The sequence below is a fragment of the Trichoderma camerunense genome (genome assembly GCF_050948025.1).
Source record: "Trichoderma camerunense strain CBS 138272 chromosome Unknown V8C40scaffold_10, whole genome shotgun sequence".
In the NCBI taxonomy this organism is placed as follows: Eukaryota; Fungi; Ascomycota; class Sordariomycetes; order Hypocreales; family Hypocreaceae; genus Trichoderma; species Trichoderma camerunense.
Window position 1 is genome coordinate 889,451 of NW_028145360.1, and position 24,666 is coordinate 914,116.

At 45.5% G+C, this 24,666-nt stretch overlaps 10 protein-coding genes across 10 annotated transcripts; 3 read left to right on the plus strand and 7 right to left on the minus strand.

Annotated features, from left to right (window-relative positions):
* Positions 1 to 299: 299 nt before the first annotated feature.
* Positions 300 to 2,647, minus strand: V8C40DRAFT_279813 (LysM peptidoglycan-binding domain-containing protein; the record flags this gene model as incomplete). The annotated part of the gene is made up of 6 exons (XM_083221291.1): positions 300 to 1,136; positions 1,318 to 1,519; positions 1,632 to 1,719; positions 1,792 to 2,031; positions 2,097 to 2,216; positions 2,454 to 2,647. The coding sequence occupies 6 exons, from the start codon at positions 2,645 to 2,647 to the stop codon at positions 397 to 399; spliced, it is 1,584 nt and encodes a 527-aa protein (XP_083072655.1). The 3' UTR covers positions 300 to 396.
* Positions 2,648 to 4,452: 1,805 nt separating this feature from the next.
* Positions 4,453 to 9,893, plus strand: V8C40DRAFT_266532 (glycoside hydrolase family 18 protein; the record flags this gene model as incomplete). Its single annotated transcript, XM_083219764.1, has 17 exons — positions 4,453 to 4,756; positions 4,827 to 4,832; positions 5,008 to 5,312; positions 5,390 to 5,555; positions 5,625 to 5,721; positions 5,795 to 6,311; positions 6,378 to 6,426; positions 6,485 to 6,912; positions 6,993 to 7,547; positions 7,598 to 7,689; positions 7,758 to 7,787; positions 7,942 to 8,002; positions 8,057 to 8,852; positions 8,930 to 9,222; positions 9,320 to 9,404; positions 9,483 to 9,705; positions 9,773 to 9,893. The coding sequence occupies 17 exons, from the start codon at positions 4,453 to 4,455 to the stop codon at positions 9,891 to 9,893; spliced, it is 4,128 nt and encodes a 1,375-aa protein (XP_083072656.1).
* A 582-nt stretch (positions 9,894 to 10,475) lies between these two features.
* V8C40DRAFT_246962 (uncharacterized protein) lies at positions 10,476 to 11,353 on the minus strand. Its single transcript, XM_083216221.1, has 2 exons — positions 10,652 to 11,353; positions 10,476 to 10,593 (listed from the first exon to the last, which is right to left on the minus strand). Exon 1 carries the CDS (start codon positions 11,288 to 11,290, stop codon positions 10,688 to 10,690), a length of 603 nt encoding a protein of 200 aa, XP_083072657.1. The 5' UTR covers positions 11,291 to 11,353; the 3' UTR covers positions 10,476 to 10,593; positions 10,652 to 10,687.
* Positions 11,354 to 13,098: 1,745 nt separating this feature from the next.
* On the minus strand, positions 13,099 to 13,824 carry V8C40DRAFT_266534 (oxidase ustYa family protein; the record flags this gene model as incomplete). The annotated part of the gene is made up of 4 exons (XM_083219765.1): positions 13,099 to 13,371; positions 13,434 to 13,573; positions 13,626 to 13,745; positions 13,812 to 13,824. The coding sequence occupies 4 exons, from the start codon at positions 13,822 to 13,824 to the stop codon at positions 13,099 to 13,101; spliced, it is 546 nt and encodes a 181-aa protein (XP_083072658.1).
* Positions 13,825 to 15,247: 1,423 nt separating this feature from the next.
* Positions 15,248 to 16,636, plus strand: V8C40DRAFT_275233 (acyltransferase family protein; the record flags this gene model as incomplete). The annotated part of the gene is made up of 1 exon (XM_083220680.1): positions 15,248 to 16,636. One exon carries the CDS (start codon positions 15,248 to 15,250, stop codon positions 16,634 to 16,636), a length of 1,389 nt encoding a protein of 462 aa, XP_083072659.1.
* A 41-nt stretch (positions 16,637 to 16,677) lies between these two features.
* V8C40DRAFT_246965 (oxidase ustYa family protein) lies at positions 16,678 to 18,093 on the minus strand. The gene is made up of 5 exons (XM_083216222.1): positions 17,529 to 18,093; positions 17,347 to 17,469; positions 17,181 to 17,294; positions 17,010 to 17,119; positions 16,678 to 16,958 (listed from the first exon to the last, which is right to left on the minus strand). Exons 1-5 carry the CDS (start codon positions 17,767 to 17,769, stop codon positions 16,749 to 16,751), a joined length of 798 nt encoding a protein of 265 aa, XP_083072660.1. The 5' UTR covers positions 17,770 to 18,093; the 3' UTR covers positions 16,678 to 16,748.
* A 307-nt stretch (positions 18,094 to 18,400) lies between these two features.
* On the plus strand, positions 18,401 to 19,646 carry V8C40DRAFT_246966 (oxidase ustYa family protein). The gene is made up of 4 exons (XM_083216223.1): positions 18,401 to 18,796; positions 18,853 to 19,011; positions 19,070 to 19,273; positions 19,327 to 19,646. The coding sequence occupies exons 1-4, from the start codon at positions 18,523 to 18,525 to the stop codon at positions 19,521 to 19,523; spliced, it is 834 nt and encodes a 277-aa protein (XP_083072661.1). The 5' UTR covers positions 18,401 to 18,522; the 3' UTR covers positions 19,524 to 19,646.
* On the minus strand, positions 19,587 to 20,602 carry V8C40DRAFT_246968 (oxidase ustYa family protein). Its single transcript, XM_083216224.1, has 3 exons — positions 20,373 to 20,602; positions 19,926 to 20,316; positions 19,587 to 19,871 (listed from the first exon to the last, which is right to left on the minus strand). The coding sequence occupies exons 1-3, from the start codon at positions 20,554 to 20,556 to the stop codon at positions 19,688 to 19,690; spliced, it is 759 nt and encodes a 252-aa protein (XP_083072662.1). The 5' UTR covers positions 20,557 to 20,602; the 3' UTR covers positions 19,587 to 19,687.
* Positions 20,603 to 20,749: 147 nt separating this feature from the next.
* V8C40DRAFT_28405 (oxidase ustYa family protein) lies at positions 20,750 to 22,120 on the minus strand. Its single transcript, XM_083222081.1, has 3 exons — positions 21,509 to 22,120; positions 21,330 to 21,452; positions 20,750 to 21,272 (listed from the first exon to the last, which is right to left on the minus strand). Exons 1-3 carry the CDS (start codon positions 21,744 to 21,746, stop codon positions 20,833 to 20,835), a joined length of 801 nt encoding a protein of 266 aa, XP_083072663.1. The 5' UTR covers positions 21,747 to 22,120; the 3' UTR covers positions 20,750 to 20,832.
* An 869-nt stretch (positions 22,121 to 22,989) lies between these two features.
* On the minus strand, positions 22,990 to 24,140 carry V8C40DRAFT_28412 (uncharacterized protein). The gene is made up of 2 exons (XM_083222103.1): positions 23,863 to 24,140; positions 22,990 to 23,776 (listed from the first exon to the last, which is right to left on the minus strand). Exons 1-2 carry the CDS (start codon positions 23,880 to 23,882, stop codon positions 23,131 to 23,133), a joined length of 666 nt encoding a protein of 221 aa, XP_083072664.1. The 5' UTR covers positions 23,883 to 24,140; the 3' UTR covers positions 22,990 to 23,130.
* Positions 24,141 to 24,666: the final 526 nt, after the last annotated feature.

Consider the following 24,666-nt stretch of genomic DNA (forward strand, 5'->3'; position numbering starts at 1 on the left):
GCTGGCTGCGGCCCCCGGCGGCGGGCGCGCCCCCCGCCGGCCCGGCCCGCGGCCCCCCCCCCCCGCCCCAAGAAATGCGGTACTGCCTAGAACTGGACGAAATGAAGATTTAATCAATCCTAAACCAGTTGTTTATTACCACCCCAGCTTAGGTATTTTAATGCAACTTATTTGATTCTGATTCTCTGTCCACTATTCATAGCTACAGGTTACTACAGTAGTTATGGTTGTTGTATCAATGCAGACATACAGCCTAGAGCCCAGAGCAGTCTGTCTTGACCGCTAGATTCCACCCATGGAAAGAGGACAAATGAGTTCTTTATTTGTTGGTGTATTCTAGCATTCATCACCAGCTGGTACATCTCGAAACCCGTTGCAGCCAGAAACCATGCCACCTTACGTTGGCCCAGGGGTCAATATCTCAGTAGGCGTGGGGATGGTGGTAGAGGTAAGGGAATGTAAACTCGTTTGTACACCAACACAAACATAGACGCCCGCCTGAAGTCCGCTACAGTTTGTCTTGATGGCTTGGTTCCAGGCGTAAAAGGAAGCCAGGGGGATGCTCTCACTGCTCGCGATTGTGGCACACTCGTCTCCGGCATGAACACTGTGAAACTTCTTACAGTTTCTAGCCATTCCACTCTGTATCGGGGTGGGAGTTGTAACGCCAATTGGCAGAGTAGTAACAACTGAAGTAGTTCTAGTTGATGTCAAGACCCCAACGCAGACGTAAACACTGGCATGGAGCCCTGAACAATCCGTCTTGATTGCAGGATTCCAAGCGTAAAAGTTGCCCAGTGAAATACTGTAGTTTTGTGCAATATCAGAGCAGCCGTCTGCTATCTGAACTTTATAGAAGTTATCACACGCAGATGTCATTCCGGTCTGCACGGGTGACGGCGTAACAATTCCTGTTCCACTGCTTGTTGTCCCCCCTATTGTTGTAGTGTAAGTTTCGTCATTGTCGTCATCATCGTAATACCCTAGAGGTGCACCGCCACGTTCCGTCGTAACACAATAATGTGTACCCACGACAAGTGTCGAGCAATCTCGATTGACCGACGGATTCATGAAATGGAATTGGTCAATTGTAAGACGAAACATTTTCAGGATCTTCGCGCAAGAAACGCTTGCCACTGGTGTATACCAATTAGTGCAGTTGGTTACTTGACCACTTGCGCGGGGCCCAGGGGGAATAATGGGTGTTGACGGGGCTGGTAAGTACATTGAAAAGGTTAACAGCTCGTATTGGTGTTGCCCATAGTTGTTCGAATAGGTAGACACGAAGACCTCGAGTTTACAGGTACGGTTACTTACCAGGTGTGGGAGATACCAAGAGTACGCAATAAGAAGTATTTGCGGCAAGCGTGCATGGATAGGTATATCTATCGACAGAAACGCTGGAACCGCTGGAGACAGTGGTTGGGCTAGCTACCTGTATGCATGATGATTCCTCGGGGGCCAGGGTGCTGAAAGAAGTATCGTTTTTTTCAAGTGATGGATTCCAAAGAACAAGCTCCTAAAATCGCAGCTTGTCAGCTAGTCGGCGACACATCGACGAAGGCATGGAGAAGGACGAAACCTAAGGAGGAGAATCAAGCTAACAATTGATGCTTTCGAGTCAGTCATACCTCACGAGTGATTCCATAAGCCCAAGCCAGATTCCAACAGTCTGCAGCTAGGTTTTCCGTAGTATTTGTGTTATTCATGAAAATGTAGCTGTAGCAATTGACAAGAAGTTAGTAATATCCAAACTTGAGTGGATGACGGAAGAGCCGGCGATCTTCTCACTCATAGCAATCTTTCCGCGTATTATTCGCGATGGGGATGATAGAATCGTTCACTGGCCAATTCGCTAGAGGATTGTCAATTTTTGGCAGTGAAGTAGTAGGAATCTGGTTAAAGAGCGGTACTGTAGCGCGAGGGCCATATCCAGGATAGGTGGAAATATATCCGACAGGTTGGACACAGTAATAGTAGCCTAGCTCTAGGTTTGTACAATTGGACCATACTTCCGAGTTTAAGAAGATGCTGTGAGGTCCGGGGTTAGTCGTATATACTGTTGGGAACACTTGAAAGACGGCATGACGGCTTACAAGTCCTTGAGAGTGATGCCAAATTTTGTAGCCAGGAGGGAACAATCGTCTCCACCAGAAATCAGGTAATATTGGGCACAACGAGAAGTCGTCTGGTTTAATGTTGGCGATGGGACAACACTGTTGCAGATGTTAATCGCGCCATGATTCGCTTTAACAGGAAATAGAAGACTTGCGCTGTTGTGGTCGCAATTACAGTTGCACTGATTGTGTTCCTAGTTATTGAGAATTGGCCCTGAGGGTTACTAAGGCATATGCTGCTATCGATGAAGCTCGCGAGATTCCTGTAGTATTCGATATTCTTGTTTAGCATCTCTGTCATATGTCATAATATCTGCTCTTATAATAGACACATACGAGCATCCGGGATCAATTCCTGGATTCCAAGAAAGTAGTTGAGCATAGGTGATATTATTATGACTGCAGATACCGATGCACGTATCATTTGAAATGACAGTATACTGCTGGCAATTGCTCCTAAATACTGCTGCCTCGAAAGCCGATACTCCAGCTAGGGTGAGAAGCCCCAGACTCAGGTGCTGATATTTCATTGTAGCTTCATAGGCTGGATTCTTCGAGTGGAAGAGGAGAATGATCGACTAGGCAAAGAGAAAGAGACAGAGAGACATTACTAGAATGGATAATAGACCAAGGCCAATTTGACAGAGAGAAAGACAAGAACATGGGTGAGATATTTACAGCGGCCAATCCTTTGATTCTATTACTTCAAGCACGATTGACTTGACCGCCAAATATACGCAGATTGTTTGTAGAAAGCTGATATCCACTCCCTGATCCATCAAGCCTTGACTCCATTGACTAGTATTGGCGGAGATCTCTCTCCCTCGCCCCCTTTCTCTTTAGTTTTTTCTTTCCAAGCTGAGATCAAAATATCGGTGAGCGCAGGATTCATTTCTGTTTGTGTCGTACACACCTGAAAATAGGTCAGCATCGGACACATTTTCTCGGTCGCTGTTGGCTGAGATGTCCTGGAGATGTGGGACTGACGGAAACGCACAGAGTGGGGGGGAAACCTAGTCAAAATCCTCCCCAAACATGTTAAGGTTATTATTATAGTTAGTTATTCATACCTTTGTACTGAGTACGTTTTTGCTAACCACGCTTGTCTGTATTAATTGCCTATTAAATACACACCGTATGTCTGTTCTATACGAAGACATGCGGTATGGCCCACTCCATGAAAACTGCATATTCACAACAGCCTAGGAGAAGTACTAATACAGACTTGGCTTTTGCATCTTTATGTCTCTTTTGCACCTTCTCCCCTGTGTTAGTCCGTCGACACCTTTGATCAGTTCACGGCTTCAGACTCTTAGTTCCACTAATATATCATTCTCCCCTAAGAAAAAATATCTTCGTCTCATTCCTCATTAGGCTGTCTACTCCAGGGCTGAATGACCGTAGGTATTACTGTGGGATAACTACGGGCTCGATTATAGAAAACAAGAGTCTCGCGCCGCCAGATGTCGGTTATGTTAAATACAATTACGAAACAAAATAAGGATTCACATGTAAACCAGACCTGTGCTGATGTTAATACGGAGAAGACCTTTTTGGGGTGGCACAAACGTCTATGCAGCTTTCCTATCTCCGAGTCATGAGAGGCTCAGTTGACGTCGTACGAGGGCATTTTTGGGCACCGTCTATTCAATTCAATTTGTCTGTTTAGGCAGGAGTCAAAGTACTTATTGCTGTTGCTAATGCCTCTTGTTTCTACCAATCTTCAACCTTGAGAGATTTTCGCTTTGCCATTATGGTGTCACTAAGGCAGCAGCCATCATGGCTCTTTGCCGGCCTTCTACTTACAGTTCTGTCCTCTAACATTCCCATTGTACTGAAACCCGTCGCAGCATCTCCTCACCATCACCATCACTACCAACATCATATTCGTCGCATAGAAGCCAACAAACTCTCGGTGACAGCCAATCCCCAATCATCGCCTCATCTCTTTGCAGATCTAGAAACAAAGACGGACACGCTAAACGCTTCTGGCCAGGGCGATTTCACATGTGGCCCTGATAAGCCATGTTTCAACAACGCCTGCTGTGGTGACAGCGGTTGGTGTGGCTATGGTCCAATATACTGTGGCAAAGGCTGTCAATCTAACTGCGACGCTGTTGCTGAATGTGGCAAATATGCTAAAACTCTTGGCGCTGTTTGTCCTCTCAATATCTGTTGCTCTGAATTTGGCTTCTGTGGGACTACTGCAAACTTCTGTTCCAACGGGTGTCAGTCTAATTGTGTACAACCTAAGCCCTCAGGCACACCAAGCAACACTCAAAAGAGGATAATTGGCTACTGGGAAGCATGGAATTCACAGCACACATGCGGAAACATGGACGTTGGAGAGATTCCCGTTACATATCTCACTCATCTAAATGTTGCTTTTGGATACATTTCCCAGGACTTGAAAATCACTAACATGGACGGTGTACCATCTGACATTTACAGAAATGTAGGCAATTTAAAGGCTCGAAATCCCAGTCTAAAGATTATCATCTCGCTGGGAGGCTGGTCATTCAGCGATCCTGGTCCCTGGCGCAGCGTTTTCCCTACGATAGCCGCTTCATCGGGTAACCGCTCCACGTTTATTCAGAACCTATTGGGATTCTTGTCTGAATATGGATATGATGGAGTTGGTGAGCTACAAAAACCCCGGGACCCGAGAGACTTGCAATTTGTTACTGGAGTGCTAATCATTTATGATAGATTTTGGTAAGTATTGAGCTTACATGGATCGCAGTAAAGCAATCTCTTCCACGTGGTTTGCGATTTACCCCTAAGTATTGCCCAACGGGTCAACGGACATTTTAAATGACCATTTTCGGACCTTTTGCCTTCAAATAGCAGCTAAAAAGTGAACCATAGCGAATGCTAATTCTATTTATAGATTGGGAATACCCCGGCGCGGATGATCGCGGTGGCAGCGACGCGGATGCTGCCAACTATGTTGCCTTGCTTAAAGACTTAAGAGAAACCACCAATACTAGCGGGAAGGATTACATTATAACCTTTACTGCTCCGACGTCATACTGGTACCTACGGCACTTTGATATCAAAGGCATGGCAGCCTATGCTGATTGGATTAATCTCATGTCTTATGATCTTCATGGAATCTGGGATAGCAAAAACCCGATTGGAAGTCAAGTTCTTGCACACACCAACCTTACGGAAATTGACCTCGCTTTAGACTTGGTGAGTCTGATGTATCTGCTAGGTCATATGACGGCTTTTATCAACCACTGTGCTGACGGTGATGTGACTACGCACAGTTTTGGCGAGCAGAGGTCGAGCCTTCTAGCATTGTCCTGGGCTTAGCATTTTATGGCCGAACGTTTAATCTCAAATCTGCATCTTGCTGGAAACCAGGCTGCCCCTTCAGTGGCCCTGGAGATGCGGGCCAGTGTACTGGCACCGCGGGCATCTTGTCATACAGAGGTTAGTGTATCTTGAGGCCTTTGCGCAGTGACAGCATTTCAGAGAGAATTCTGACACCAGCAATCGCAGAGGTCCAATCTATCCTTGATCAAACTGGTGCTACCTCATACTTGGATAAGGACGCAGCCGTCAGGTATATGGCATATGGCAACGACAGTTGGGTTTCGTGAGTCCTTACCCTTCTACGAGATATCTCGCCCACAACAAATCCTAGGACGAGCTGACATGAATAATGCAAGATATGATGATGAGATTACATTCCAAGCCAAGATTGACTATGCCAATAAACTTGGCCTCTCGGGACTCTTGATATGGGCCCTCGATCTTGATAGCAGCGGGCTCGATGCGCTCAGGGCTGTCTCAGGCCCTATTAGCCCCACTGGAATTGACAGCTCATACTCGCTTGTTGATCTCAAGAATTTGTTTCCAACAGAAGACCTCCCTCTCTTAGACACCAAGCCAGCATTTGGCTTTGTTCCATTCGGTAGCAGTGGTTCTTTAGCTGACCCCAGCCCTGGTTCCGGCCCATTCGGCTTTCTCTTAATTGTAGGTGACTCGCATGTTGTCACAAACTTAAGGAAGAGAGACGGCAATCCCGAGCCCATGGTATTTCTTGATTGCCCTTCCAGGGTTAAAGACCAACCGAAAGATGAAGCACAAAAGGCTAGAGTAACATGCCTAAGTGATGATTTGAAAGAGTGTTTTCGTGTCTTGGAACGCGGGGTTGAAGGAACTATTGTCGAGATGCCAGACAATGTCAGTCATGTTCTCCATATCACCTTTCTTTAATCATCGCTACCTACTAATCAGAGTCTACTACAGTGCGCTCCGAATTCGTTCGCTAGAGCCATTTCTCTGGAAATTTCAGCTGGTTGGCCACCATATACCTTGTTAGTTAATGTTTTCAAGTACGACTAATCGATGTATAGATCAGTCAATCCCTTCCAGTGTAGGAGGCAGGATTCCCACCTCCCCGGTCTATGACTTTTCTTTCGACTTTAATCTCGGCCTAATGAGAAGAGACACGAATAATACAAGCATTCGAGTGGATTACTCCAACGTTAAAGGCTACTGGGACCATCTTGTTGATACGCCGGGTATCCAAAGCCGCGACATAGACGGCCTAAAGTCTCGATTTTTTGCTCCCACTACCGTTGACTGGAACTCGGTGTTTGAAAAAGAACATTTTGATTGGTCTCCTAGCGATGCTACAAAAATCAAGGACGATTTGAATACCATTCTCTTCTGGCAGACTGCAGGAGACTGTGATATCAATGGCACAAGCTTCGGCGAAGGCTTCGGCGCCTTTGTTCAGGGCACTATAGACGCAAAGTTTTGGTTTGGGTTTTCCATGATCGTACGACCCTTATTTCTCAATAGTTTCTTATTGATATGGCATTCTCAACAAGAAGCAGTAGCTAACCAGAATACAAATAGGCGACTTTAAAAAACGCTAAACTTGATGTCGATCAGGCCCATGGTTTTCTTAAAGCAACTGGCCAGACGGACCTGACTTATGGCATTGGAGGCGTTGGAGATATTGATATATCTAAAGCTCGCATGGGCAATCCAGCCTTAAGTCAGGAAGACGTTTTTAATCTCAAAGGTCACACTATTAGTACCGCAACCTCCGGAGGAATTATATCTTTTAACCCATATTATAAGGTCAAATACGAGATGGCTACACTAAATGGATCGAGCGGTCATGACTTTTCAAGCAGTACGGTCACATTTGATGGACGAATGACCACGCGCATTATTACCGACCTTGGCGATTTCCAAGCTAACTTTCCCTCTCAATCGAATCCCTTTCAAGAGATCGATGACGATAAACGTCAGAAGAATAAACTTTCCATTCCTCAGGATGACGTCCTCTATGGTACTTCATCCTATGGTGGACAAATTGCCATTGGTACAGTCCTCACCTTTGGGCTAGAGATGAATTTCCTCATATTTGGAGATCTGTTTAAACGGGTACTTGGCACGCCTAAGGTGAGTACACTCGATTCTTCACATCTATTAGACGTACTAACTGATGATAGTTGGAACTTGCATACAATACTATGGAACTCTTTACATTCTCTCAGGGGAAAGAAGAGAATTCTGGGAGCCTGTGTACTGACTACGACGTGACGTGAGTTCGCAATACGTTGAATATGCGGGATCAATGAGTTCTCGATTGACTAACATACCCGTGAACAGTACCAGTATCTACCAAGTAGTTGACAAAGCGTAAGTACCAACTAGAGCCATTCCGATAGGTTAATTCTAGTCTATCTAAGGGATATGGCAGGGTTATTCTTTCTTTCACGTATCACTTTGGACATTCGTGCATTGCTTATATGTAATAATGGATCTAAAGACTGACTCGTGCAACTTTGAACAGTGAATCTCTTGGCTGGGACGACATCCCTAGCGATGCAATGGCAGAACTCATCTATGACCGAGTAAGATTCCCTACATACGTTTGTTTTATTTATCATGCTAATTATAGTTCTAAGCAAAAACCTAGCGGGGAGCATAAGTGTTATCCAGGTATAAATAAGTCTCTGGAGAAGAGAGAAAGATTATTCCATCAAAATGCCTCTAGATCAACCACAGAGCCAACATATGGTGGCATAATTACCTCTACCGATGATCGCACAAAGGATAATGCCCAAGCTGAGTCTAGTAAGAATGCCCTTCACTCTCGACAGATAGGCTCAATGGGTGGTTGGGGCTACGGGGGGGACGCAATCATTAATCCAAATCTCTATTTCGGTGAAAATCGGGGCCATCTTACATTTGGCGACTCCTATCGCAAGACTAAGTTCCCGTGCACGGATGGCATGTCGTGCAGTTCTGATGACGAAGAAGGGAACTGGTGCTGTGGATGTGTTTCGATGGACTATCGCTATGGTTTTTCCGATATGTCACCCTGCTCTATTTGTGAGCCGCACCCAGACCCGTGGCTGGATTCACCGTTCATTTTTAAAAGAGATGAGCAGGACAGTGCAAACAATTTCTCTCAAATCGAAAAACGAAAACCCAATGTGGCGACAATGGGTTCTAAGGAGTTTACGGTTTGCGACATGACATACTGGCCCCTCCAGCCGTATAAATATCCTTCTTTCCCTAACCAAGCGTCCTTTCCTTGGGATGGCATTCAGAATGGCAAATGGGATACGGTATCCAAGTATTGGGGCAACACATCGGCTTCTTGCACAAACTGGAATGCGGGCAAAGTCACGCCAGCAGATACCACGTATATCCCTGATGGGTTCGGAGGATCTAAGCCTGTGAGACCACAGTACGAAAGTAAGTATCCAGGGCCCATTTTCTTTTTTTCTACTAGAGTATATAATGCAACAGGACTAATAGAAAGCAACGAGTAGCCGAACACCCGTTTGAAGGCCAGCTTATTCCCGATTTTTTTAACTTTTGGTTGACGAAGGGGAAATTGAACGATATCGATCCAACAGTACACTACTCCCCACCATTGGCTGACTGCACTTTTATTGATGATTTCATCAATAATCAGGATTTGTTCCCAATTAAAACCTCAAATGGGCTGCGGAGACCTTATGATGCCGCGCTTCCGGAAATTCTCTTATCTGAACTCGGTTGCTCAGATCACTTGGACAGACTGTCAATCTTTCTCGCAAGACCTAATCACAGGAAAGGCAGTGTAAGTCTCATATTCGCTAAGTTTTTGTTGGCAGACGTGGCCAAGCAGCATCCTGAGCTTTTACGATCCTGCTTTGGTGTGTACTGACGGATGGTAGGTATTCCAGGGAACTAAAGTAATAGACATGACCAAATTCAAACAACAGACTGCAGAAGAGCAGCTCCTGGTAGCTAAGGAAGTTGGTAAGGCTTACAATATTCTTTGTATCTGTTCTGAATTTGGAATAATGAACTAACTACTTCCCTTTGTCATCATTATAGGCCTAGTCTTCACCTACCTCAATACTCCAGAAATCTGGGACATGTTTTGTGCTTCATACGAGGCTATGTATCAACATATGGGCTTCTATGACAGTTGGTACTCGGTCAATGGTCCAGGTATCGTAATAAACTTTCAGGCTGAATGGAAGATGTTTATTCGGACCGCTCTAGATGCAGCTGTGACCCGCGCGCGGACTGCGTTCGATAACATGTATCAGCAGCAGTATGTTTGCTCTCACGTCCCTAAACGCCAAATGCGGTGGCTAATGAGTTTTTTTTACAAATTATAGCAAATATACACCGCCTGCTTCCCCATTATGGCATGCATGGTGGTCCAACAATTTTTGGAATCGGCGTTTAATTAAGCTGGATAGAGTGTGCACTCACTTGGATAAAACTAAAATCGTTTGATCACAATCGACTTTACTTGCAGAGTGGACCATTTTTGAAGCCTGGTATATAATATACTTATTATCAGTCAATTATCTTCATAAAGCTTCTTATAATCACTACTTCAGGGGTCTTCAAGTGACATTCTTAGACGTTTGCGGAATGCAACATCGGGCCGGAAGTAAGTGAAAAACTTGGTCAGACGCCTTTGCGAAAGTTTGGAAGATCCTGTAGACCTATAGAAGAAGACCAAAAGGATTATATATCCTCTATTCTACGATTTTCAACTGAACACGTTTCATATATGGGAGGTAGGCGAGTCACTGGAATTCCTTTTGCTGGGCGCCATGGCAGAAAGTATTGTATTGGCTCTGCAGGCGAAGACTATAAATCCTTCGGCATCAAAACTAAGTTGAAAGAGGCAAAGAGATCTTATATACCACTAAACACAACAAGAGGATTAATTTGCCTTCACTAGTCTATCCGCAGCTTTCAAGCATTGTTTATATATATCACATTCAGTATTCGCATTATTCGCTAATATATAGAGAGCATTCATATCGCGTAGTCTTATTGGCACACTGTATGCTATGGAAGTGATCTGCTCTACACATCTGCGAAATATTGTGTTCCATTCCCTTGGCTGATCTTCCTTCAGTTGTATAAAACTACCCCCTCCTACTTGAAGCAACACACACAGTGGTCCGACGTAAGTTCATATCTGAACCCCATATGTTAGTGAGTTGTATGGAAAGATGTGAAGAGCCGTGATAACTTACCCTTGGAGTTTCATTTCAGATTTTCTGGCGAAATCCTTACTGGTCGTACTCGCCGTAGTTCTTGGTCCAAGGAATGTTGCAGCGCTTGGTAACAGTTCCGTCGGCTTCAGTGACGGCACTGCACTCAGTACGCTCCTTAATATCACGCTTCTCGTCATACTCTCCGTAGTTCTTGGTCCAAGGAATGTTGCAACGCTTAGTGACAGTTCCGTCGGCTTCGGTCACTGCGCTGCACTCGGTGCGTTCCTCAACGTCGCGCTTCTCATCATACTCGCCATAGTTCTTAGTCCAAGGGATGTTACAGCGCTTGGTAACAGTTCCGTCAGCAGCAGTAACTACGCTGCATTCGGTGCGCTCCTTGACGTCGCGCTTCTCATCGTACTCGCCATAGTTCTTGGTCCAAGGGATGTTGCAACGCTTAGTGACAGTACCGTCGGCTTCGGTCACTGCACTGCATTCAGTACGCTCCTCAAGGTCGCGCTTCTCATCGTACTCTCCGTAATTCTTAGTCCAAGGGATGTTGCAACGCTTGGTAACAGTTCCATCGGCAGCAGTAACTGCGCTGCACTCAGTAGGCGTGGGTGCCGCCAGGCTGAGAGCAGAGAGAGACAGAACGACGAGAGATGAGCTGAACTTCATTTTGAAAGTTTGTAATAGTTTGATGAATGATATGACGGATTTGTTGTTTCTTAAGCTTGAGTGATGAGTTGCTTGGTCAAACTTTTCAAACTCCGTCCTGGGCTCTCTTTATATACTTGGACCCTCATATTCATCCAAGGTAATGAAGATCAATGCTCCGAATATGGAATGACTTTTGACTCCACGTATGGTTTATTCACTACATTACTCCGTACATTTTCTTGCAATGAGGCCAATTCGAGTATCTCGGACATTGGAAGCAGCAGGCAAGGTATCATTGCCCTTCAAAGACCGTTCACACGCCTTGGGGTATCACAAAATTATTCTGAACAAGGAACATTTCTCTTGGCTGACATGGTAGCTGCAGTCATAGTTCAGTTGGTTGGAAGGTTCTATAATCACCCCCTGTAAATTATGGCATCCTCAAGAGGAGAGAGGCTTCGGTCCTTCAAAAATCCATCATTCAGATGTCGGGATGTCGGTCTGGAAGACAAGGGACAATACACCACCAAATCCAAAACTGTCTTATCTAGCCGCCAAGATCTGAGTCATGAAAACTACGAGAGCTGAGTTCTGACGTCATTAATATGGCAACTTCCTTTCAAGGCGTTAGTTCAAGTCATTAGGGCAGGATCTCTATTTCTTCCAATATCAAGTGTTAGCATTGCCGTGATGCTTCATGTATAAGATACAGTGTTAATGTGCTATTTTAAACTGTACCTGAGCCTCAAATCTGTGATACAGTAGCACTGAGACCCAGCTAACTGCTGACTTGTCCTTGGTGGGTAATTTGAGCGAGGTGTGAACCATGCATGACCCCTGCCCTCATCTGACCCCCATCTACAAAACTCCATACAGAACTTCTTATTGCTCCACGCAGGGTACCTGTATGCACGAGTAGGATACCGCTCTAGGCGCGTTAGTGAAGATGAATCTACATGTATGTATATACACCGAGCGGGCTAAAGAGCGGCCGCACAACTAAAACCCACGCCTCTCTATACACGTACAACGGCCGCTTACATGCAGTTCAACCCGCCGGGTATATCTGCCGTAGATCCTTGCCCAAGGGGCGTGTGGGCGTCACGTAAGTGGACCTGGTTGCCAAGCCAGGTGTGCGTCGTATATCTGGAGTAATGCTACTCAGTATTAGTAAATGAGAAATGTGATCAACCTGAGATGCAGATTTCTCGGGTGCTAGTCCGCCGGCATCTACACCACCCCCTGTATCAGGATTTAGTCCGTCCTCGGCCCGGGCGGCAAGAATCTGATTCGCCTGGCAAGGAGATAACGGTCAGATTGAACTGTCAGATTTGTCTCCATGTGATGCGTAGCTCCATCCAGTTTGTCAGCGAGTCTCAAATTAATCCAGTGGCTGTTGGTCGAAGGAGAGTTTTATCGGGCCGTTTATAGATGCCGGCGGATGGTTTAAAGTGTACAATTCATAAAGAGCACTATCCAAGCTTGGTAATTATACCTCCTATAACTCAAATACAGAATATGCTTCTGATATGATTCTAACGAGGCTGTGAAGGAATAATTTATGAAATTTCTAAATAACGTTATGAAGTGTAACATTATGCACGACAATGTAGAGGATTTATCCAAGACGCTCTCCGGATGCCAAGATGCAAACTAACGAGGCTCCTCTGTCCAACGATATCACTGAAAAGAGGACAGCACTATACAATAATATTTTGCTTCAAGAGGGAAAACAAAAGGCATATTCCTTCATGAAATTCACGAAAATAGCTACGAAGCTGTAAATCTATGTCTCAGAGAATTGATTCAAATTTGTTCAATGCCACCTATTCCACCGAGCTGAAAACTGAGTGGCCGTTGACCCATTGAACTAGGTCAGGATATACACGGCACTTGCGAGGAAGCCCTTTTCCCATTATTTTCCCCGTCGCTGAAGTTTCCAGGACATACGGCGTTACATCGCTGGAGCATGTCAGCACCATCCGTAGAGTCGAAACACAATGGTCGACATGATGCCGACGCGTTTTGTCTCCGCCGCTAAATGAAGGCAGTTTACTGTAGTCCCAGTGATTTCTGTAGATGAATTGTCTCACGAGGTTCTGTGCCATCAAAGTTAGCAATCTTAGTTCTAGTTTCAACTCATATATGTGTTTATACGTACCAGACAGTGTATCTGATGTGCGCCTTCGAGTAAACCGCCAACACCTCCGCCTCGATCTTCGCCCACGAGTCGGAAATCCCCAATCATCGAGGACTTGTTTAGACTGCCGAGTGAGTCAAGCGGTACACTAAAAGCACCAACTAGAATAGCAACATCAGCTTCTATACGATCATCAAGCACTGGAATACTTACAATCCCATAACTTTGCCCATGCCGCCTCCGACGCTGCAGAAGGGTATCCGCTGTATACGTCAGGTTCGAAGAACTGATTGAAAGTCGTCCATTCATATCGAACGGCTTCTAAGACAGGGCCTAAAACAATTCCAATTGAATAGTTAGCGGGGTTTCAAAGACATCATGACAAGGAATTGCACGCACTCGGAGGCGACATTCGCCGTGTACACCTCTCGTCAGACACATGGTTTGACACTCTCTCGATATAATAAGACAGAGACAAAAAGAGACAGAGGGATGCAAATGCAAAGAATACTCGGGTATGGAGCCTTTTCGTTCTCTCAATCGCCCTCAATTCATCAAGAGACTCATCTGCTAGCTCTTCATCGTCAGAGGGTGTCGCTACTGACTGGTACCGAAGGTGCTTGGCGAGTCGACTTTTCCACCACATAGTAGTTTCAGTAGTCAGTCAATGGATGTTCTAACTTCAAGTCTACAATAGGGAGCGAAATGGAGTATAGTTTCAGCATCACAAAGAGAGGAAGGGAGAGTGAAGAGCCATCTAGGCATTGCAAGAAACCCTTCAACGCAGCCCTTCCTGCGATAGAACAAGCATTTCACGATATGCAATACCCAGTACAATCCCTGATACCGTCACAGCTAAAAGATGAGTAAGATTATTCATCCGAACTTATATTAAGCGGTTGATCTAACCTTCGGTATCCTGGGATGTCTTATGCACACGCCCCTCCACAAGATCACACAGATGCCCCCTGCAAGAAGATCTGCAACTACAACCACACTCCTCGGGCGTGTTCCGCCTGTTTTGCCGCGGTTGTTTTGGCACCGATAAAGCGATTTCTGGGGTAAGATTCTCGGACATCGACTGGATATGTAAGATGATTTTCGGACCCTCGGATTCCGAAACGTAACAATATTGCATGTTCCTAGTCCTTATCTTGACTAGACAGAAATAGGAACGAAATATGTATAGACGAAATATACGAAGTAGACGGAAATACTGGCGAAATCTAGACGCATAGTAAGCATGTCCCTAAACCCCTGCATACATCCCGGGTCACATTTGCGGTTTCGTATTAGTAGTATTTCAGCGGCTAGATATGCGAAGCGGAAAGGATTATCGCACCTCGGATAATATGACGCACGGCAACGGCAGTTAGTTCGCAGCTTGATGAGGTTATCGCGGCATTTGTTCTCGTACTGTTGTCTCTATGCGGCTTACCATTGCCATAGGCACTGCCGAGATGTTCTTGTATAGGAAATAATGAAGCATGCCCAATGTGATTTCCTCTGTTTGTGAGACTTCCGTTCTAAGACTGCTTCGAGCTCGGCTTGAGATAGAACTTTATTCGTAAATCTTCTCCAAACCATTAGGCACAGCCTTAAAAAACGAAGGAAATCAATTAGTTACCAGTATTATCAGGATGTTTCCCAGATCCTGGAAACTTCCTTGGCTATCTCCGCCGCCGTGGCGGTCTTCAAAGTCGCTTGATACAGCAGAGGAGCATGGCATGCTTGAGTCACAACATAGAGAACGCATCCTGAGCCTCGACAAGGATGACGCCTCAGTCCAGAGGGTCTGGGTTGAAAGAAACGTTCCAAAAGCTATCATCAGCCTGATGCTTTTCTTCGTGCCTAGCTTCCTTCGATCCCATGACAATACTGGCGAACAGTCTCGAAATGGCGATGCTTCTACTTCCGCACTCGATGGGCTGCGTGGCTACGCGGCCTTAGCCGTTATGAACTATCATCTTTTATACGCATACCAGCCTTTTGTTTTCTATGGCTATGGTCTGTCTGAAAGTTCTGCCATGCAATGTGCACGGCCTGAGGATATGCATCATCACAACAACTGGCTTCATCAACTACCAATATTTCGACTCATCTATGTTGGAACTTGGCCAATCTCAGTCTTTTTCGTCCTTTCTGGATTTGTTCTCTCCTATAAGCCACTGGTACAATCTCGAGATGCATCTTCTGGCTTTACCAAAGCAGTCAAGTCTATGACCTCCTGCTTCTTTCGTCGTCCTGTCCGTTTATTTGGACCACCAATTGTCGCCAGCTTCATCACCATGCTTGCGATACAGCTTGGGGCTTACGAACATGGCCGCAAGATAGCCTACAATCCTAAATGGGTCCCCGTCATCAATGAGCAACACCAAGAAAGGTTGGACTCTTTTGGTGCGCAGCTTTTGCATTGGCTTGATCAATCATGGAGAATGCTCTATGTTTTCTGGTGGGGAGATCTTCACAATCGCTACGATGTGCATTTATGGACAATACCTGTAGAGTTTAGATGCTCGTTAGCTATCTTTCTCATTCTACCGGTGTATATGATACTTCGGTCAACCATCCGAGTATTTTTGATGATTATCCTGATTGTCTATGTGTATGCACTTGATCGTTGGGACGTGGCACTGTTTTTTTCTGGTCTTTTGATCGCCGATACCGCTATTGCATCAAGAACAGACGCAATGTCCCTGAACATCAAGAAGCCTGGTCGAAATTGGCCCGTAGTGGCCATGAAGGTGCTGCTACTGATAGGCAGTCTTTGGCTAATGTCAGCTCCAGATTTCTGTGTCATGGAGACTCCAGGGTTTCAACTCTTGGGCTGGTTGATTCCACCATCAGATCCAGCGCCAAATCGTTTTCTGCCAAATCTTGGTGGTATCCTTCTTGTCTCTCTGCTCACTCACACTGAACAGAATAACGCAGCTATCTCATGGTTGCTCAATTCATCCATACCACAATATCTTGGCCGCATAAGCTACAGTCTTTATATTGTTCATGGGCCTTTGATTCACACTGTTGGATACGTGGTCTTTCCGTTCTTCTGGACAGTTTCTGGGACGGATGAGGTTTGGAGATATGTCATTGGGTTCATATCGGGATATTTGGTTCTGTTGGGAGTGGTGCTTTACGTTTCTGATATATTTTGGAGAGCTGTAGATGTGACATTTGTTCGGTTGGCCAAAGCATGGTTTTCTCGTATGGTTGAGCCTACATAGACTGAAAATTACATATTTAGAAAGAAACATCTATTCACTAGCTCACAAGCAATACGTTCTTTTCATACACTGTACTTCAATTGCTAGCTCTTCTGAACATGTAAGTTGGCGATTATGAGATGTCATTCTGATAATCCTTAGTGTTCAATGCGTGTACGCCCGCCCACTCTCGAATCTTCTCAAAATTGCGACACTTGTGTTGGGTATTAAAGTCAGCATCTATTCCCAACGGCCTCCTCTTGTCCGTTACCATCAAATAAGGAGTCACGTCAGATGTGCATTTCAAGAATATCAGCAGACTGTTGATGCAGTGATCCACGTGCTATTTCAATGGTTAGTGAGCCCTTGCAAATGGATGTGATGGACTTCTTACTTCGCGGACTTGCTTTGGAGTTCCATCAAATGCCGGCTGCTTGCTATAGTCGTATTCATCTCGATAAGTGTATTGCCTGACCAAATCTAAGCAATGAATTTGATGAAAGACTATACGAGATTGTTAGCCGGAAACTACTTGATTGCGGTACATTACAACACTGTGGCCTACTTTCTAAGTTTCCAATTACGCCGCCTCCCGCTTCTGGCTTGGCTCTTTTCCAATCTACTTCCTTGGATTTGTTGAGCGCATCAAGCTTATCCATAGGTATGTTCACCGGGCCAACTTTGATAAAGTCAGTTCATGAAGCTTATGTCAAGTTGAACAACGGACTTACAATTCCACAAGTCAAGCCATGCTCTCTCAAGTTCTGGAGTAGGTTTTCCTCTGTAGATAGATTTTTCGTTAAATTTGTTCTGGAACTGAACATCGACATATTCGACAGCCTCTAGCGCCGGTGCTATTCAGGTATGTAATCTCAGTATTAAATCTCCTATCACAGCCGCAACCGTCACTTACACCAGACTGAAAGTTTTCTTGCACACTGATCTGTGGATGGTTCTTTGGTAACAGCTGCCACGAGAAGGATAAGAACCGCAACAAGGAGGAAGGTTGTGAATAGCCAAGCAATAGGGCCAAAGAGATGCCAAGTTAATGACTTCAAAGGATTACGAGTTATCTTCTCTTGTGTACCAGTAGAGCCATCTTCTTCAACATCGGCCTCATCTGCAACAAGGCTGTATCCATATCCAGGGGCCATTTTAACGTAGAGTCGGGAAAACGGGAAACAGTACAGCAAAGATGGCAAATGAGTTAAGGAGAGAAGACAACAAAATGGTGACCAGATTGATACTGTAGGTACAGGAGGGAGGGCTGAGGCTTTTCGAGCGATGCTGACCTCTCCAAAGGATCAACCACGCTATCTTTGTTTCCACTCCCAATGGTAAGATTAGTCAAATGCAAGGTATCAAGCCTGTCTGACCCCGGTCACAATTGTCCCTCCAATCAGCGCTCTGTATATGTCATAATTCATGGCAGTGAGTTTCATGACAGAAGTCCGTTGGTTAACCCGAGTCCCTCGGTACGTATCAGGAAGTTTCCACTCACTCTATCGGTGAGAGACGTTGCAATGATGCCCGATTACATATCGTCTGCAGAAGGATTCTGCGAAGGGCATCATCTTCCTAAGCCCTGCTTAGTCGATTCGCCGACCAAGCATGGATGCTATCTCCCGAAGATCCTGGACGCATCGTGTTACAGCCACCCCCTCCCTGTCTAATCATGCATGTCAGATCCCCCAAGAGATAGATATTGTGGAGTCGCAAGGATACAGGCACAGACCTGATTTATTCCTACTGAGTCTATCATTGCGAAGTCACCGACAGTGTTGCATCTAAGTTGATGTAGTGCAGCAGGTTTGGCTCAAGCCCTCAGTGCCATTCTTTGCTCCCCAACAACTGCAGCCTCGCCTTTCATCCTCTGCTCTTCTTCACATCGGTTTACACCCAGAAAGATGAAGTTCATAGATATGATATCCAAGATGAGACCTAATAGCCTCGAAAAGGCGGACGAGCAATACCACGACGAGGATGAAGCCCAATCTTTTCTTTCCAATGGCAAAGAAGATGGTAAAGCCAAGTTGATCTCTTGGCGATTTATGGAAGATAGATCATTGCCTTGGAAAGTTGCAACGGTTGTACTTGCAGTCTCCCTCGGTGCCTCTTTATTCTTCGGTCAACGAGTCCAACACAGCCCTAGTTATGAAACAGGGTTTATAACTGAACTTCGTCAGTATTCCATATTGGAGGAATTGCGATTGCAAAGTGGTTGCTGACGGCTCCAGAACCCGCTATCTCTGCTATCAAGTTGAATAGACGACAGTTTTACGGAAATATTGTCGTCAACGCCTCCAACCAATTTGAGTTGATGCTCAACCCGAGCGAAGAGCGTTATGTCGGCCACCCGACCGCCGAACTAGATGCAGCATGGGACAGAATCGTAGGCAAGTAATTGTTGATGTTGCCGTCTCCCTATTCGATTGTTAACATATATGCACCTAGGCTCCTACGTTGCCCTGACGCAAGATGAAGCCAGCAAAGTTCAAGGCCAAGTCTCAGTAGATAATGGCAAATACTTTGTTGTTCCGCACGTCCGGCATAGTCTTCACTGCGTCAATTATCTTCGAAAGGTGGCATATGACAAGTATTATCCGACTGTGCGCACCGAGAATAAGCCAACAGTTCCCACATTCCACATGCACGTTGGTAAGTCACTCTCTATGTAAAACGATGTTAGGCAATGTGCTGACCGACAGTAGATCACTGCGTCGAAATACTACGTGAGACTATTCAGTGCCAAGGTGACCTGACTCCTGTACCACACGTATGGTCTGAAGGAAAGCAGATGTATTTGGCAGACACTTCATTAGTACACACTTGCAGAGATTACCCTGCCCTAATGGATTGGCAAGATGAGAGAGATGAGGCATGGAAGACGGGTAAGATTCACAATTGATGTAGCGATGGGGAAGAACATAGACCCTGAATATAATTGAAGAGAGCCTGTTTTATTTATTGCCACTATTGAAGTTTACTGCGTGAAATCTATATAGTCTCAATTTGTAGTTAAATGATAGGGCAGCAACAAATATGTAAGCTTCTCAACCATCCAGACTCTACTTATGGAATTCTAGAGAGTTGCACAACGTTCTTTGGCTTCTTCGGGAAATCATTGACCTCATAGCTTTGCGCCCACTTCCCCACGGGCTCCCAGTCGTAACACATACGCGCGACGTTGAAGTTCGCCGTAGGGGCTTTCCTTCCCTTGACCCAGTCATACAATACGAGTCCCGTATCACGATCGCTGTTCAGATTGATCAGTGCTCAGAGATCAGACATTTGTAGGTGTATAACGTACCATTCCAGTTTTTGTCTCAAGATTTCTATGCAGTGGTCTACTCGCCCGTGCCACTCTTGAGGATTCTCGTCGTAGCTGGCTTTCTCATCCGGGTATGAGTCCATATATGACGCCCTGAAGAGATTGTACAGACAGTGTAGCTGGTGGGTGTATTCAAATGTCGCTAGATAGCGCCCATCGTCAAGACGAACTGCCTCTTCGGTATACTGAGGCATCGAGGCCTTGAATTGCTCTTCATCCACGCTGAATGTCCAAGTTTGCCAATATTTTCCCCACGCAGCATCAACTTCTTTTGTGGGTGGGCCCCGGAAAGGAGACGTTTGATTGTACGTGCCATTCGTGCGTACCATGTGATGAGTTGAGAGATCTGTATTGTCCCAGAAAATGTCAACTGTTGCGGTTGTGGTTAGTTCTCCTCTCAAAAAGAAGGCATTACCTCTATCATACGTGGTGCCTGTGGAGGTGTTGATACAGTGGGAGGCCGTGCTGATGCCTCGAGACCGAGTTGCTGACACGAGTGCCAACTTGCTCGTGGGATCACCGCTTGGGTGATGATGGATCCTAGGAGTCCGCCGCCGACAAATGGCAGAAAAGCCGAGGTGCAAAATTTACTGCTCTCTCCCAGCTTCATCTTGTTAATATTCAATGTGTTGTTAATAAGGATTGCAGTGGCTAATATAGCAGAGATGTGGAGGAGAGGAAGAGAGGAATGGACTAATGGGGGGCGGCCGGTTCATATATATATGACCGGCAATCTCATAGGTAGCTATATATGGGCTGCTTTCTCTACCGCCTAATCTCTGATACATATTTTCTAACATTTTGGCTATTCCACTATAACATAGATTTATTTATTGTTTGGCTGACGATATCGATAAGGCCAGTTCTCTGCCTGAATTAATATTAACTACTCATGGCTGAGACTATACAAATTTGGCAGTTTATGTAGCGTAGGACTCTCCCTCTCCTTCGTCCATTCTAGAATTTTATCAAAATTGCGACAATTATGCAACGTGTTAAAATCAGGCGACTCTTTCTGAGCTTTTTCCGGAGTCAACATGATTAGATATGGCGTTGTGTCGCCCAAACACATGAGCACCTCCCGAAGCCTCTGCACACAACCATCAACTCGAGCCATTATTTGCGCCTCCGTACCTTGGAATGCATCCAAGTAAGAATAGTCATACTCTTCCCTATACGTGTGCTGCCGCAAAAGGTTTAAGCATCCTAAATTTCGGAAAACTTCAAGATAAGCCAAAGCGCCATTGCCGTTTTCTGTCTGCACCAATTGAGTATCCGCGTCATTTAAGCCTGTTAATTGCTTTGTCGGGATAACGATAGGATCGTCTTTGGCGAATTGTTAGCATTCAATAATACTTTCAGAGCTACGAAATGGTTGCATACGTTGTAATGAAGCGTTCCACGCTTCTTCCAGCTCCAAAGTTGGAACACCCCGATATATTGACTTTTGAGAAAAGCCGTTCTGAAATGTTTGCCAAGTATATTCAACTGCATCCCATGCAGGAGCTGATACATGTCAGTATTTTATGGGTGATAACTGCGTGCCACAGCCCTCAACTTACACCATGAAGACACGCTCTGGGCACATTCTAGATCGCTTGGCTCATAACGTTGGCCCGCAAGCAGAAGCACCAGCGAGAGCGCCAGGAAGGTGAATGAAAGACCTGAAGAAAGGCTCTTTGATGTGAACATTTCAGCTGTGAGCTCTATTGTTGTCCGGATTGAGAAGGACAATCGCTCCCTAATGTGCGTTTGAGAATAAGATGCGGACTTCGCGAGTCTTAGTTGTTCGAGGGGCATCGATACCTCCCTGAAAGCATTCAGCCAGAGCTCGCCACGAGTTGACGATCATGCTCCTCTTTTGATCTACATAGATGTTTCTAAGCTTGGTAAAGGGCATCTCCGTCCGTGTACGCAAGGTACTTCTTGTGTCAGCCCTAGATTCTTCTACTGGTGATGACAGCGCTTAAGCGCCCGTTCTACAATGTGACACGTAGCTAAGACTAGCAGGGTTATCATCACCTTTATTCTATGTTGGCAAGCCAGTACGGGGTGCAGGTAAGAGTACCTGTGTTTTCTCGGACTAAAGAAGCCGTACTTGTTGCTATACTGTATCGGAACTGGAGTGGCAGTGGAAGATTACTGCGTGTGGGGTTCTTTGGACCAGGTGTGACTATCTCCGTACTCCGTAGATCTTCTTCAATGTTTGGAATAGCGTTGCAGCTTACAAGCTTTATGCGTACTCCCTCCCCTACCTCCTCCGCGGGGCTTGAGTCTTTCGGCGCGGATTAGAATGGAACAGGATCTGCCTTTAGTTCGGCAACAGGTTCATCTCATCATCCGACGAAGATAAGAGGGGTGTGCTTCTTAGCGTGGGGGCGAAGAGCGGGAGTATCCTGTGCAGGGGTAAAGGCTCAATTTGGAAGCTGACTCCCCTGGGGTGTTGATGGCGAGATAATAGCCCTTGTCCTCCCCACAATCCATCGTATATCCGTAAGCAAGTATTAGTATACATACAGTGTTCAGAGATAGGCTCAGAGTACGAAAGCGGAGAATTGATTCCGAGGGTTAACAATCAGACCGATGGAGTTCTCCGTACAGTTCGGAGTAACCAGATATCGCAATCATCTAGATGATCCTGCTGACACCTAGTGAAGCAGATGTAAACATTGGGTTGCACCAGGAGTTATGCTCTTATGTTAGTCATTACTGATTCATTCATCCAAGGCTGACTTTCCACAACAGGTTAGCAATTCGATGAATTCGGCACAACCAACTTACCGATAACTTACAGCTCAACCTCGTATGAGGTTGAAACACAGGCCCGTGACATGGTATTCTCTTTCTGATGTTTGTAAACCTGATTGTCAAGACGAATGTCATCCGTTCTGCGCAGGCCATTTTAAGGTCCAATATTTTCTCGTGTCGGTCGAGAAGTTTGAGTCAAGACTAAGCACACTTTGTATCAAGAAGGTTCCACAAGTAGACTAAGCTGTGAATGCGTAAAGCAGAAAGCAAAATAGCTGAAGAAATGTAACGATTTCTTTGCTACAGCTGTTCTACGCAGTGCAATTTTGAGCCATTGACTGCATCATGCTATCAGTTTCTTACTTAATCGCAAGATCATTATACTACAAGCTACTTGCTAAGTCTATCTTCAAACTCAAGAGAAAATTGCATTGAATCATAATTTGTGGCCCTCGTGACCCTTGTGCTTCAGAAACTCTGGTTCCTCAAGCCTGCTACTCTTCAGCTCCACGTATGAGTACGCAATAGGACCTGGATCTTTAAATATCTGTCCACAGTGCTTCACGTGGCGCTCGTTGTCGTATCTCGGCTCAATTAGCACGCCCGTAAAACGTGCTCGTTGTTGCTTTCTCCAGTAGTAAAAGCAATGCATGAAATGCCAGTTGGTGGTAGTCCAAAAGAAGCCGTTGGTATCTGCCAATGCGCCGACTTCGTCTATACTCAACAGCCGGGAATGCTCTGCATCCACCCAATACTGCCAAGTGCCATTCTCTCCATCTCCCATCTTGTCAAACTCAGCAACTAGTTCACTGTCGATGCATTGCGGAGGCAGCCATGCGGCGGCAATAGTATCGTATTTACAGCCCATTGCGCGTGCCTCGGCCGTGCTAGAGCCGCAGTCACATCTGGTCCCTGTTGACGTAGGTCGCGATTGCATGTATAATGCGATAGCAGCGGCTAAGGCGAGGACGACCAAGATAACATCCTTGATTATTATGAGAATAGTCACATATCCAAGTCCCTTTCGCTTCCGAGGCTCGAGAATTGGATCATTCTCATTGCCTGTCTCGCCAAGTTCGATCCTGCAGAAATAGATGCGTCAGTAATCCGAAGTAGGGATCAAGACTAAACAAAAATAACAAATAAAACTCAGAAGTACCACACTTACTTTTGGTATTCGTGTACCATTGTGCGATCGACTTGGGGTTTTCTTTATTGATGGTGATGATTAGTGAAGTGGTATGAGCCCAGCATTGGCACCAGACGCAGCGGAAAGTAATGATATCGAATTGCCTTAACAGACGTCGAAAAGAAAAGGAATCTGACAATTAGTGCCTCAATGCAACCTGGGGAAAAGAGACAGTCACAGGACAGGGGCGCCGAAGTCCGCTCGGGCCGCGTGACTTGAGTCAAGATCATTATCCAAGATCTTGAATTACAGTAAGATACCGATCCCTCCCTCTAGTTGCAAGGATCGGCCATTACCTGTATGCCTGCATTAGTGTCATATCCCATGCGGGGTGCGAATAGTCAGCATCAAGATTCCATCCTGTTACCCTGGGGGTATGAGGATTTTTGAGACTCGGGCGCACCCCCGACAGTCAATGTAACCGCACTTCGGATGCTATGTTATCTCAAAGAGGCATATGCCTCGGTTCCGCCCGTCTACGCTTACGGTTACGATAAAGCCGGATAATATCGCGGTTTTTAACCCGCCTTGCAGTCGGAGACCGTATGCGACAGCAAGTTCGTCAGCATCTGTAAAATTAGCAGGTTTACTTCGAACAAAAGAAAGTCTTAGATAATGTAGTCTATTAAGGAAGGTGGTTAGAATGATAGTTTCACAGTCCAAACATGTATCTTTTAGAGGCTTTCAGTAGATTTTTACTTCCGTATGTACGGCGTATGCTTATGTAGATATGGAGGCTGACCTCAATTAAGACAGGGATCTACGGAGAAATGAAGCTTAGGT

Bases quoted from the DNA above. Each gene is read 5' to 3' on its own strand.
- V8C40DRAFT_246962 (XM_083216221.1), bottom strand. From the start codon at position 11,290: ATGAAGTTCAGCTCATCTCTCGTCGTTCTGTCTCTCTCTGCTCTCAGC.
- V8C40DRAFT_246965 (XM_083216222.1), bottom strand. From the start codon at position 17,769: ATGGCCCCTGGATATGGATACAGCCTTGTTGCAGATGAGGCCGATGTT. The intron at 17,120-17,180 runs GTAGGCCACAGT...AATCTCGTATAG, and splicing joins CGTAATTGGAAACTTAGAAA to TCTTTCATCAAATTCATTGC. The intron at 16,959-17,009 runs GTAAGAAGTCCA...CCATTGAAATAG, and splicing joins CTCCAAAGCAAGTCCGCGAA to CACGTGGATCACTGCATCAA.
- V8C40DRAFT_246966 (XM_083216223.1), top strand. From the start codon at position 18,523: ATGAAGTTCATAGATATGATATCCAAGATGAGACCTAATAGCCTCGAA. The intron at 19,012-19,069 runs GCAAGTAATTGT...ATATGCACCTAG, and splicing joins AGCATGGGACAGAATCGTAG to GCTCCTACGTTGCCCTGACG. The intron at 19,274-19,326 runs GTAAGTCACTCT...GACCGACAGTAG, and splicing joins CACATTCCACATGCACGTTG to ATCACTGCGTCGAAATACTA.
- V8C40DRAFT_246968 (XM_083216224.1), bottom strand. From the start codon at position 20,556: ATGAAGCTGGGAGAGAGCAGTAAATTTTGCACCTCGGCTTTTCTGCCA. The intron at 20,317-20,372 runs GTATGATAGAGG...CAACCGCAACAG, and splicing joins AACACCTCCACAGGCACCAC to TTGACATTTTCTGGGACAAT. The intron at 19,872-19,925 runs GTACGTTATACA...CAATCTGAACAG, and splicing joins TTGAGACAAAAACTGGAATG to CGATCGTGATACGGGACTCG.
- V8C40DRAFT_28405 (XM_083222081.1), bottom strand. From the start codon at position 21,746: ATGCCCCTCGAACAACTAAGACTCGCGAAGTCCGCATCTTATTCTCAA. The intron at 21,453-21,508 runs GTAAGTTGAGGG...GACATGTATCAG, and splicing joins CCAGAGCGTGTCTTCATGGT to CTCCTGCATGGGATGCAGTT. The intron at 21,273-21,329 runs GTATGCAACCAT...AATTCGCCAAAG, and splicing joins GTGGAACGCTTCATTACAAC to ACGATCCTATCGTTATCCCG.
- V8C40DRAFT_28412 (XM_083222103.1), bottom strand. From the start codon at position 23,882: ATGGTACACGAATACCAAAA. The intron at 23,777-23,862 runs GTAAGTGTGGTA...CTATTTCTGCAG, and splicing joins ATGGTACACGAATACCAAAA to GATCGAACTTGGCGAGACAG.